Source organism: Leucoraja erinacea, chromosome 5 (assembly GCF_028641065.1).
Source record: "Leucoraja erinacea ecotype New England chromosome 5, Leri_hhj_1, whole genome shotgun sequence".
Classification (NCBI taxonomy): domain Eukaryota; kingdom Metazoa; phylum Chordata; class Chondrichthyes; order Rajiformes; family Rajidae; genus Leucoraja; species Leucoraja erinaceus.
Genome location: NC_073381.1, coordinates 25,471,147 through 25,484,686, shown reverse-complemented (window position 1 = coordinate 25,484,686; position 13,540 = coordinate 25,471,147). Strand labels below are relative to the sequence as shown.

At 40.5% G+C, this 13,540-nt stretch overlaps 1 protein-coding gene across 1 annotated transcript in view; it reads right to left on the bottom strand.

Annotated features, from left to right (window-relative positions):
* LOC129697058 (doublecortin domain-containing protein 2) overlaps positions 1 to 13,540 on the bottom strand; it is a 116,492-nt gene that overhangs the window by 84,489 nt on the left and 18,463 nt on the right. The window contains 1 exon segment of the mRNA XM_055635268.1: positions 4,392 to 4,468. Coding sequence (XP_055491243.1) covers positions 4,392 to 4,468 — 77 coding nt within the window.

Below are 13,540 nucleotides of genomic sequence, written 5' to 3'. Positions count from 1 at the left end.
CGAATGATAATGAGTTGAGTTGAGTTTATTGTCACATGTACTGAAGTACACGTGACAAGATTTTTGTTGTGTGCTAACCAGTCAGTGGAAAGACTATTCATGATTACAATTGAGCCATCCACAGTGTACAAATGCATGATAAAGGAAATAACATGAATAACGTTTGGTGCAAGATAAAGTCCAGTAAAGTTCAATCAAATATAGTCCGTGGGTCTGAAATTAGGTGGATAGTAGTTCAGGACTGCTCTCTAGTTGTTGGTTGGATGGTTCAGTTGCCTGATAACAGCTCATGGAGTGATCCAATGGCATCAGACTATAACATATTATTGAGAGACGTATCTGATAGCACTTTCACCTAGATGATAGTACTGTATCATGGAAAGACAGCAATTCCCTGCACTAGTGGTCTCAGCTGGATCTGACAAAGGTAGACAAAAATGCTGGAGAAACTCAGCGGGTGGGGCAGCATCTATGGAGCTAAGGAAATAGGCAACGTTTTGGGGCCGAAACCTGTCTAAAGAAGGGTTTTGGCCCGAAACGTTACCTATTTCCTTTGCTCCATAGATGCTGCTGCACCCGCTAATTTTCTCCAGCATTTTTCTCTACTTTCGATTTTCCAGCATCTGCAGTTCCTTCTTGAACATTGGATCTTACAAATCCCAGTACAATAATGTTGTAGGTCCATAATTGGTGTTACCAGCTTCAGAGAGTAGCCATTGTCTTCCACCATTGATTTGCTTATTCTTTTGTAACCTCCAGATAATACAGAACTATAAATCTCCACGGAATGAAAGGACTCATGCCACAGCCTCATCTGATACAACTCACTTCACATATAGGGTGGTACATCCCACGACTAGTTTGTGCAATGGAGTTGACGTGGGTCCCTGACTTTTGATGTTGCCTTGGAATATTACAAAGCCCAGCAGTTAATAAAAGTTATGTCAACTCTCCAGCTGCCTCACATCCATTTGGATAGGATACAAGTTTGTCCCCTGGCAAACATGATGTCAATGATTTTCTGTCAACATGAACATCAAAATACCATGTCTCATGGATTTGCTTTGGGTGAACTGCAAAGATCCCGCTGTTGTTACAGTAGGGTGCCATTGTTTGATAATACATTACATAGAATGCCATGATACTTTCCTGCCACAGAACAGCACACTGGCACAACTGCTGCCTCACAGTGCCTTAGACCAGGGTTCAGTCCTGACCTCGGGTGCTGTCTGTGTACACTCCCTGTGGCCACATAGGGTTTATCTCCAGATGCTCTAGTTTCCTCCCACATCCCAAAGATGTGTGAGTCTGTAGGTTAATTGGTCTCTAAATTGCCACCAGTATGTAGGGAGTGGATAAGAAAGTGGGATAACATGGAAGTGGATGATAAATGGTCGACATGGACTTAGTGGGCCGAAGGGCCTGTTTCCATGCTGCATCTCTAACGCAATCTAATAAAAGGCCTGCGTGATATCACTTGATCGTAGAGTGGTATGATTGTTCTGTGCATTAGAATGCTGCAATGTTATTTCCCCAAGATGGTATGATTGTTCCATGCAACAGGATAATACAATGCTAAATGTTAGGTTGTTGTAGCTTTGTGTTGAAATCACTTAGAGACATCTTTAACTCTTCCATTGTAATGGCAGTCAGTCATTTCCAAGTCTGAATGCAGCCTAGGATGAGAAAAGAGAGGAACTGTGCCATGATCGTATGACAATACTGCAGTATTGGATAGGATGGATTACAGATTCATGGCAAAGCATGGTACTTCTATATAACAAGATGGCTCAATAGTACTGTGTCTCGGACAGTGTCACAGTAATGATACAATACTACAGTTCCAGAGGATAAAATGATATCACAATGCTGTAGAATGCTGCGCTAATGTTTGCCATTAGAACACATGCTGGTACTGTTCCAATGGGATGGTACAACAGAGTTGTGCATGATACTATGGATGTTATGATATGATACTATGGATTCTATGATACAATGCATGTCACCATGTTTGTGTGTGCATTAAATTCTCGTAACAAACCCTGGTTTAGTTTAGTTTAGAGATACAGCACGGAAACAGGCACTTCAGCCCACCGAGTTCACACTGACCAGCGATACCAGCACATTAACACTATCCTACACACACTTGGGCCAATTTTACATTTATACCCAACCAATTAACCTTCAACCCTGTATGTCTTTGGAGAGCGGGAGGAAACCGATTATCTTGCAGAAAACCCACGCAGTCACATGGAGAACGTACAAACTCCGTACTGACAGCACCCGTAGTCAGACCCGTAGTCTCCGCCGCTGTAACCACTGTGAGGCAGCAACTTTACCGCTGCGCCACCCTGGTCTCAAATCATCATCTCTGTAACATCTCTATAAGCTAGTAAACCTTCTTCAGTGCAAGTGAGAATTGGTTTAACAGCCAACCCACATTAAAATGAATCACACTTGGCATGATCACTCCAGTGGGAACCTACCTGCCTCATCCCTGCGGGACAGAATACTCTGTCAGAGGATGCATGAAAGCTTCAGGCCATAGGATGTTTTATTATACATTTTTGTAAGCTGACTCTTTAGCATTGTGCCATAGGATATTTAGTGGTGTGGTTCCATGAAATAGTACAATAATGCCATTCTCTGGAATGGGATGAACATACAGTGGCTAAGAATAGAAAAATAATATTAAGCCATAGCTATAATGATGGTACTTTGCCATTAGCTGGCTAGGAGTGTGCTCTCAAATAGTTTGACAATTCTGTGCCATATGATTCTATGATCACACTGCACTTCAGAATTATTTGAAAGAATGGCCCATAATATGGTGTGATAGGACTGCACCACAGATTGTATGAGTTTGCACTGCCCTAGGTACTGTGATAACACTGTATTACGATACTTTGGTATAGTATTGCTCCATGATACTGTATTATCATGGCACTGTGACCTTGGGATATTTTACAATTGCTGTTCCAAATTAAGCAGAAGTGGCAGGTCAACTTGGAAAAGAATGCAAATGCATTGGAGGTAATGACTAACCAATGACTAACTAATGAAAATCAAAAGGCAACAAATGCCGAAAGTCGAAGTGGAAAATGGAAATCCTGGAAACACTAAGCCTTGTTTAAACTGAAACAATTAACATTTGTGTCAAAGATCCTTCAGAGTTGGGAGTGATCAAACAAGTTAGCTTAAAGTTAGAAATTGGTTAAAACTAACTAGTTTTCCTTCTTTCCCAGTTTTGGCAAGGGGCTTTCACAGATGCTTCTTTGACTGATAAGTGTTGCCAGCATTTTCTGTTTTTAATTCATGAATAAATAAATGTAATAACTCATTTGATTTTACACCCGAGGGACTTACATCCATCTGCATTTTATTTTAAAGTGTTAAGGGCCTTTCCCACTATACGGGTTTACCCAAGAACTCTCCCGAGTTTAAAAAAAAAATCAAACTCGTGGTAAGTACTTAGAATGTACGTAGCGGGTACGTTGGAGCTCTGGACATCTCTTAGCGGCTCGTAACACTAATGGCAGGTACTCGGGTAACGCGGTAAGCTCGTGAAGTTTTTTCAACATGTTGAAAAATGTCCACGAGTGCCCCGAGTACCTATGAGCGGCTATTACTGTAATTCACCGAGTTTGAATCAGGGGAAACTCGGGAGAACTCTTGAATTACCTCGTACAGTGGTACAGGCCCTTTATTCAAAATAAAAGTTACTCCAGGCAGAATGAAATATAAATCAACAAGATCATGAAGTAACTTTATCAACATGGTCACTTGTTTCAGTAAAGTGCAGTTTCTCTATGATGCTGAACCATTAAAATATTTATCATTTTTCACTGCTGAGTTTTGACAACATTGACACACACTTCCGGTCATGATTTCCACAATCTGTCTGTCATCTGTTCTTTTGATCAAACACCAAATCTTAAAAACAAAGCAGCCTTCCATTCACATTAGAATTAGGGTCATAGAGTTCTGGAGCCATTGAGTGTTACAGTGTGGAAACATGCTCTCCGGCCCAACTTGCCCATACCGGCCAACATGTCCCAGCTACAATAGTCCCATCTGCTCACGTTAGGTCCATATCCCTCCAAACCTGTCCTATCCATGTATCTGTCTGACTGTCTCTTAAATGTTGGGATAATCCCTGCTTCAACTACCTCCTCTGGTAGCTTGTTCCATACACCCACCACCCTTTGTGTGAACAGGTTATCCCTCAAATTCCGATTAAATCTTTTCCCCTTCATCTTAAAACTATGTCCTCTGGTCCTCGAAATTCTAACATACAGTGTGTGTAGCCCTCGATAAACTAAGAGATGATGCATCATCAACCACTCCTCACTATTTGTATAAAAGAGCAAATATTCCATAAGTGTACTGACTTGATGGTACATGGTTCATAGTTGTACTTCTTCCATCGTGCAGAAACGATAATTCGGCTGTGAACAACTGGTCGAATCTGAAGAGGAAAAAATCCACGGTTAATACACTTTGAAGTGTTTTGCTGGAACAAACTTTGTGATGTGTTAAATGATATCAGGTTCTAGAGAGTGCACTGATCCACATTTATTTCAGTACATCTAAATCACTCCATTATTCTCACCAAAAAGGAAATGTCGTAATTTTCTTTCAAAAGCATCATCTCCTAAACCCTAAAACATGATCACATAACAGTTATATAATGATTTAACCAAAGTCCAAGTGAGAACAAAAATAATATGCCTAGATTCAATGTGATGACATTAAGCACTCTTTCTATAAGTAATTGCATTTGTCGCTTGTCACTGAGTCAGTGCTGCAAATTTTAACTTGTCCTGTCCTTTCTCACTACTGGTCTGAGAAACAAAACCATCATGGTCGGCTCAAATTGAAATCTGACAGCTTTGTGTCCTTAATCCTTTATATATAAGTAGTTTACAGATTTAACTTTAAATACAGCAAAAATTTGCTGTAACATAAAACAGAAATGAAGGGTCTTGCAAGCAGATCAGAGGTCATCCAATGGGCGCATCTTCAGTGGGAATGATGCACTCTAACAAGTCATGATATTCACCTTTTCCACACACTCCCCAGTGGGAAGGGGCCGCCAGAAACAAAGAGGGACTCGACGGGGGAGAAGGCATCAAGAATAAAGAGGGACTCTAATGATTACTTCTGTTACTTTGTCAGCGCCACTGTACCCAAGTCAAGTCCTAGCTACATGTGGTAATAAAGTATAATTGAATCATTCAAGCAGTTCAAAACATTGACATCTTTTTCATGGGCAATTTTGGTTAGTCAACTCCATAAGTGAATTAAAAAATATATATCTCAGCAGAAAGTGCAAGTTGAATATCATGGGAAGATCTCACTATAAATATACAAGAGACAAATGTACACCAGATATCCTTGTTGATCTAGCAATCACTTAGATATCTCGGCAATAAAGAAAATCTAACCAGAAATGAATATTTGAATTATATCTGCCATCTGAATTCATGCACCTGCCTAAACTATTAACAGGAGTGATGAGTTATGTTTACAAATGGACGCTTGATAATGACATTTGCTTCCTTGGTACAAGATTGCTGTTAGAAATGACAGTGGATACAGCAGGCAGAATATGAATACACTACTGAAATAAATACTGCCAAGTTTCATCAATGGCACAAAGGTAAAAGAGCCCTCCATCCCTACCTACCCCATCCCCACAACACCCCCCCATTACAATCAGTCTGAAGTAGAGTCCCAACCCAAACTGTCACCTATCCATGTTCTCCAGAGAAGCTGCCTGACACACTAAGTAAAGGTCCTGTCCCACTTACGTATCCTTGGCACGCAAATTACACAACCTCGTGGTCGCGTTGAGGTGCATGGGCATCGTATGGCTGCGCGGGGCCGGTCCCACTTAGAAGATCGGAGGGGTATGTAGTTGTGCGCGACATCGCGCGGGGCTCCGAAATTTTTGTAGTGAACAAAATCTTCGCGTGCCAAAGGCCTGTCGTGGAACTGACAGCCAAAGTGGGCCCAAGACCCTGGCACGACGCAACGTCTCACCTTCAACAGCAGCAGGCAAACAATCGCCGAGCTTAGCCTGGGGCTCACAGCCGTTGCGGTCCGGATCCGCCCCCACTTCTACTCCCAGAGCGGGGCCAAGAAAATTGAAGATGGACACAAAATGCAGGAGTAACTCAGCTGGACCGGCAGCATCTCTGGAGAGAAGCAATGGGTGATGTTTCGGGTCGAGTCTCTTCTTTTCAGACTGGAGAAGAGTCTCGACACGCTTTGTGTCCATCTTCAAATTACGCCACGTACTCCAGACGCCTGTGCGTACGCATGTAATCGCGTGCGACCTTCGCAGGACCGTCTCGGCTCAACGCGACCACAAGGTCGCGTAATTTGCGTGCCAAGGATACGTAAGTGGGACAGGCCCTTTACTCCAGCATTTTGATATAATGATCATGCCTAATGATTATGTCTGATGAACTGAAACTTACTGTGTACCAGGCAAATAGTTTCCGATTGTGAAAATGACAGACATATAGGAAAATGGTAATTACAACATGGCTATTATTTATGAGATGTAACCCCAGCCCTCACAAACCTGACATGAAAAGTTAAGAAATCTAGAAAAAATACTTTATTGAAATATGGGATGTTCATTTTAATGATCAAAAGAAAATCCAAAGCTCATGGTTTCTAATTATATCTGTTGATCACAATGACCAAATTGCCTTTCATTCATCCTACAATTCATACCAAGGTGTTCACCTTGTCACATATGCATTATTAAGAAATGTTTTTTTATCATCTAGTCTGTACAGAGTGTGTATGTTCTCTCTGTGACTGTGTGGTTTTTCCCTGGAGGTCCAGTTTCCTCCCACATTTAAAAGACGTGTAGATTTGTAGGTTAATTGGCTTTGGTAAAATATTGTAAATTGTCCCTAGAATGTTGGATAGTGCTGGTGTACGGGAATCGCTGGTCTGCAGACTCGGTGGGATGAAGGTCCTGTTTCCATGCTGTATCTAAAACTAAAACTAGTATTTGACTTGATTGACTCTTTGATTTGACTAGAGTGAACTGATTAACTCTACAACACATAAAATGTCCCAAGCCGTAACATCTTGTCTAATTATTAAAGTGAGATGAACGGGTTACTGTGGTGAAATCCATGTACCTGTATGGTACTTTTCACATTATCAGGATGTGCCTTAGTATTTAAAAATCAGTGAAACACATATGAGATTTCGTCACTGCTTTAACCTTGGAAATGCAAAATGCAATGTACATTTAGCAAGCTCTCTGAAACAACGAGATAATGGTTAGACAATATTTTGACACGGTTGGCTGAATGATAAATGATGACATGGACACATAGGAGATTTCCTTTATATCATTTCAAAATTATGTCATCAGATCATTTGCTTGGATCTAAGATGACGTGTTGTTTTCAATTCATATCTACGCAATCAAGCTAAACTCCAAATCTAGATCCAAGATGTTAATCTTGAATTGGCAATCAGTTCTTTGAAGTGGTGTTAAGAATATTAATGCATTTTTTTTCTGTTTTTTTTTTAAAGGTTCTTGTCAATATACATGCTTTTTAGAATTGTTTTATGTTTTATTTTAATGTAGGGTTGTTCCTAAATAATAATTTATATTACCTAGTAGAAAAAGGGAACCCTATTTTAAAGCTGCCCTGCCTTGTAAATTTGCTGCCCTGGATGACATTTTAAATTTTAAAATTACAGGCCGAGATGTTTAGTTCCAAACAAATCACACAGCATATTAATGTAATAATGCAAATTTAAATATTAGCCAATGGATTGTCCATGCACCAGGACTTCATGTCGGATAAGTTGGATAAGTTTCACGTTGACTTTTCAAAAAAGTGCCCTCAGTATAAAGCAGTACATTGAGTAGTGAATGCCTTCAAATTTGTACGTATGTTACCTTCCATGGGAAGTAGTGTGGCACAGCTGGTAGAGCTACTGCCTCACAATTCCGGAGACCCAGGTTCAATCTTGAGCTCAGGTTCTGTCTGTGTGAGTTTGCACGTTCTCCCTGTGACTGCGCGCGTTTCCTCCAGGTGCCCCAGTTTCCTCTCGCATCCCAGAGGGGTTCAGGTTGGCAGGTTAATTGGCCACTGTAAATTGCTCCTGGTTCATAGGTGAATGGTAGAACCTGAGAGGAGTTGATGGGAATGTATAAAGAATAGCATGGGTCTAATGTAAGATTAGTGCAAATGAGTTGATGATGTCTGGTATGGACTCAGAGGGCTGAATGACCTGTTTCCTTGCTGCAGCTCTCTCGATGACTTTAAAATATATATATATATATATAGTCCTGAAGCAACTGTTCACTCTCTATTTCATTTATTATTCTTTTTCTTAAAGTGTATATCTTTAGGTTCATAGTGTTTTTAAACTGAAAGATTAAAAATTGGACATTGACAGCAACCAAACACCTCAACAATAGATAAATCGCATGAAAGTTATGAGCATTTAGACAAAATCTGATGCAGCAAAACTAATATCACCATTCATGTAAGTAATGATGACCATTTTTTAAGGATCATCTATCTAATTAATACATAACACCAATGTCAATATTAATGTTAATACAACAGAAAGGTGGGATGAAAACAAGGCTCACTAAAGCAACCTTGCTAATCCTATCTTTTTTTTTCACAAAGACTATTTGAACATAGAACATAAAACAGTACAACACAGGAAAAGGCTCTTCAGCCCACAATGTCTATGCTAAACCAATGTCAAGCTAACTAATCTCATCTGCCTTCACGTGATCCATATCTCTCTGTTCCCTGCATATCCACATGTATATCTAAAAGCTTCTTAAAAGCCTCTTAAACTGTTACTTAGCTAATACTCTGTTATATTTTCCAAATATTTCCATTCTGGGTTTCATAGGGATCTGAATTTCACACCAAACTGAAATTGCCATGTTTGTGGACATTTCCATTGAGTTCCATGTGGTTATGCTACTTGCCAACATGCTACTATCTGCCCAAAGAGAAGTGTATCCAAGGATCCACACATAGCAAAATGGCACTGATATGTATCAAGACACAAGGGAATTGAGATTTCTACTGACTTCTAAGAATCCACATTAGTCCAAATGTTAATTGAGGTTTGGCATTTCCCACTGAGATCAACATCCATTATGGTAAATGGGCCAATATTATTTTTTTCATGTGGGATGGGGGCAGCAGTGGTCAGAATCTCATCCAAAGGGTTTTACAGCATGCTGATGTTGACTTTGAAAATTACCCCTTGTCATATTTGATTCTGTAGACAAGTGAAAGTTTGGTCCTATTATGTTCATCCTGCTCCTTTTGCACTTGCATCACTGCCTATTTTGAATTAAACGTGAAGATTCATTAAAAATAAATCCCAAATTGACTTCAAGTTATACTTTGAGTGAAATGGTAAAAAGTTGTAATCACTGTAAAATGATGCATGGATATGTTATAACGGGGATACAACATTTCACTTGGTACAGTTGTGTAGTTGGGGAGTAACATAGAAACATAAAAAATAGGTGCAGGAGTAGACCATTCGGCCCTTCGAGCCTGCACCGCCTTTCAATATGATCATGGCTGATCATCCAACTCAGTATCCCGTACCTGCCTTCTCTCCAAACCCCCTGATCCCCTTAGCCACAAGGGCCACATCTAACTCCCTCTTAAATATAGCCAATGAACTGGCCTCAACTACCTTCTGTGGCAGAGAATTCCACAGATTCACCACTCTCTGTGTGTGAAAAATGGTCTTCTCATCTCGGTCCTAAAAGACTTCCCCCTTATCCTTAAACTGTGACCCCTTGTTCTGGACTTCCCCAACATCGGGAACAATCTTCCTGCATCTAGCCTGTCCAACCACTTAAGAATTTTGTAAGTTTCTATAAGATCACCCCTCAATCTTCTAAATTCTAGCAAGTACAAGCCGAGTCTATCCAGTCTTTCTTCATATGAAAGTCCTGACTGTTCTTTGTAGTTACTCTATGGCAAGAGTGTCTTTCCTCAGATTAGGTGTACTGGAATATATATATATATATTAGAATCGAGCCCGAGTTGAAGTTTATACTTGATTTTTCTACATCAATACAAGCTGCATAAAGTACTTGTAACTAATACAAGGCTTTTCTTTTATACTTTAAAGAAACTCATTTTCATTATCAGGAGAAAGGAGAGTCTAGAAAGGCACATTTCATTGTCAGCAAGATGTCTCCAGTGTGTTTCTACATTTCCAGAATTACATTTATCTTTTAAATACCAGTTAACATAAAGAAAATGTTCTTCATATCATCGTTCTTCTCCATATGTTCTTTGTCTGCAAACTCAATACCCCAATACTCTCTCACCGCTTCTATACATTCAGCTCAATACTTGCTCTTGTTTCAGTTTAGTTTAGAGATACAGCATCTTGTTTTAGTTTAGTTTAGAGATACAGCATGGAAACAGGTCTTTGGCCCACTGAGTTCACGCCAACCAATGATCACCCACACACAAGTTCTATGTTATTCCAGTTTGGAATCCTACATACTAGGGCAATTTACAGAGGTCGATTACCATACAAACCTGCTCACCTTTGGAATTAGGGAGGAGACCGGACGGAGCGCACGGAGAAACCACACTCAGTCACAGGGACAATGTACAAACTCCGTACAGACAGCACCCTTAGTCAGGATCGATCCCGAATCCCTAGCGCTGTAAGGCAGCAACTCTACCACTGCCACTACATACTCTGTTTGCTGAGTTCAGCAACCCACATCTTGTCCAACACTTAGTCCCACTCTTTATCCCTCCCATCCTTAATCACTAGTGCCAAATGGATTGAATTTTAAATCCTCATCCTCATTCAAAAATACAGCCAGGGGTCTCCCTCCTTCCCAATTCTGCAAAATCTTTCAATCACGTGACACACATCACATTTTCTCTTTAGACACAAAATGCTGGAGTAATTTGGTGACATTTCAGGTCGAGACCCTTCTTCAGACCCAAAACATCACCCATGTAGGAAAGAACTGCTGGTTTAAATCGAAGGTAGATACAAATGCTGGAGTAACTCAGCGGAATTGGCAGCATCTCTGGAGAGAAGGAATGGGTGACGTTTTGGGTCGAGACCCTTCTTCAGGCATCAAAACATCACCTATTCCTTTTCTCCAGAGATGCTGTCTGACCCACTGTTACTTACACTTGTTTTACCTCCAGATTGGCCCCCAACTTTGGAACCGCTCTAAAGGCAGAAGCCAATATATACTGTTGTTTCATGATCACAATGCTGAACTAAAGGGCCTGTCCCACTTGGGCGGCATTTGCGCGTCATTTACGTGACATCATTCACACGTCACGACGCACAATGCACACGTGATGCGCGCATGGCACGTGGTGTGGCGTGGTGGCGTGTGCAGTGACGCGCAGTCGCATACGGCGCCCCAGGATTTTGGGATTCACAAAATCCTTGCATGCCACCTGCGTGACACGTAAATGACGCCCAAGTGGGACAGGCCCTTAAGATCACAATCTAATTAAATTGTCAATGCATGGTCACTGATATCAAAGCACAGATGAAGTGCCTTATTAAAATAACAATCAAATAGGCAGAAGGAGAAGCAGCTTTTGAGGTAGTGTGCTACCACTACAATTGTGGTTTTTTTTCTGTTAATTGCTGGTGAGGGCTAAATTATAATTACACTGCAATCAATACACGGTATCTTTTAGGTATGAAAGTGGTTAAATTGCATAGCAGGGGAGCAGAATCCATTATTAATGCTTCCACGTAGCAAAAGATTAAAGTAAAAGGTAACATGCAACAAGCTGAGACAGACTGAATTAAAACAAATGAATTATCTCTCCAAGAATGGTAACAAACGATACAGGGTGCTTGATATGAATTTATTGTTGGACATCTTCCCAGTGGGGGAGGAAATCAACATTTCACCAGAATACCTTTTGAGACGTCTTACTCGGAATATGTTATCAATAGAAATTTGTTGTTCAACACAGCTCACTTCAATGGACTGAAGGCTTGCCTCAAAATGAATAATAATTTGAACCTTGAAACAGTGATGGATACCGAACTGTTAGCATAATTCATCTTTAGACAATGCAGTTGCACAAAACTGATGCAAAGATATAAATGGATTTGGTCAGAGCAGACAAGAAAAATAAACTCCTTCCAGAGGAAACAAGAACACTAGCTCATCCGTGTAAGTTTGATGTCAACAATGCAATGAGGAGTACACTAGACTAGTATCCTGAAAAGCAATCGTTGACTAACATCATTAAAGCTATGTTTTTGCCTGTTTTCATTGTGCTGCTAGTGCAAGCCTTCTGTAAACAAATTTAGTGATGTAAACAGATTTGTCTTTGCTATTGGTGCATCTCCTTTCATAGAACGGAGTGACACAGAACAGTAACATAGAACAGTGACATAGAACAGTGGCATAGAACAGTGGCATAGAACAGTGGCATAGAACAGTGGCATAGAACAGTGGCATAGAACAGTGACATAGAACAGTGACATAGAACAGTGACATAAAACAGTGACATAGAACAGTGGCATAGAACAGTGACATAGAACAGTGACATAGAACAGTGGCATAGAACAGTGGCATAGAACAGTGGCATAGAACAGTGGCATAGAACAGTGACATAGAACAGTGACATAGAACAGTGACATAGAACAGTGACATAGAACAGTGGCATAGAACAGACATAGAACAGTGACATAGAACAGTGACATAGAACAGTAACATAGAACAGTGACACAGTGACATAGAACAGTGACATAGAACAGTGGCATAGAACAGTGGCATAGAACAGTGGCATAGAACAGAGTCATAGAACAGTGTCATAGAACAGACATAGAACAGTGACATAGAACAGTGGCATAGAACAGTGGCATAGAACAGTGGCATAGAACAGACATAGAACAGTGACATAGAACAGTGGCATAGAACAGTGGCATAGAACAGACATAGAACAGTGGCATAGAACAGACATAGAACAGTGACATAGAACAGTGACATAGAACAGTAACGTAGAACAGTGACGTAGAACAGTGACATAGAACAGTGACATAGAACAGTGACATAGAACAGTGATATAGAACAGTGGCATAGAACAGTGGCATAGAACAGTGGCATAGAACAGAGTCATAGAACAGTGTCATAGAACAGACATAGAACAGTGACATAGAACAGTGGCATAGAACAGTGGCATAGAACAGACATAGAACAGTGACATAAAACAGTGGCATAGAACAGTGGCATAGAACAGACATAGAACAGTGACATAGAACAGTGGCATAGAACAGTGGCATAGACCAGAGTCATAGAACAGTGACATAGAACAGTGACATAGAACAGTGATATAGAACAGTGACATAGAACAGAGTCATAGAACAGTCATAGAACAGTGACACAGAACAGTGTCATAGAACAGTGACATAGAACAGACATAGAACAGTGACATAGAACAGACATAGAACAGTGACATAGAACAGTGGCATAGAACAGTGGCATAGA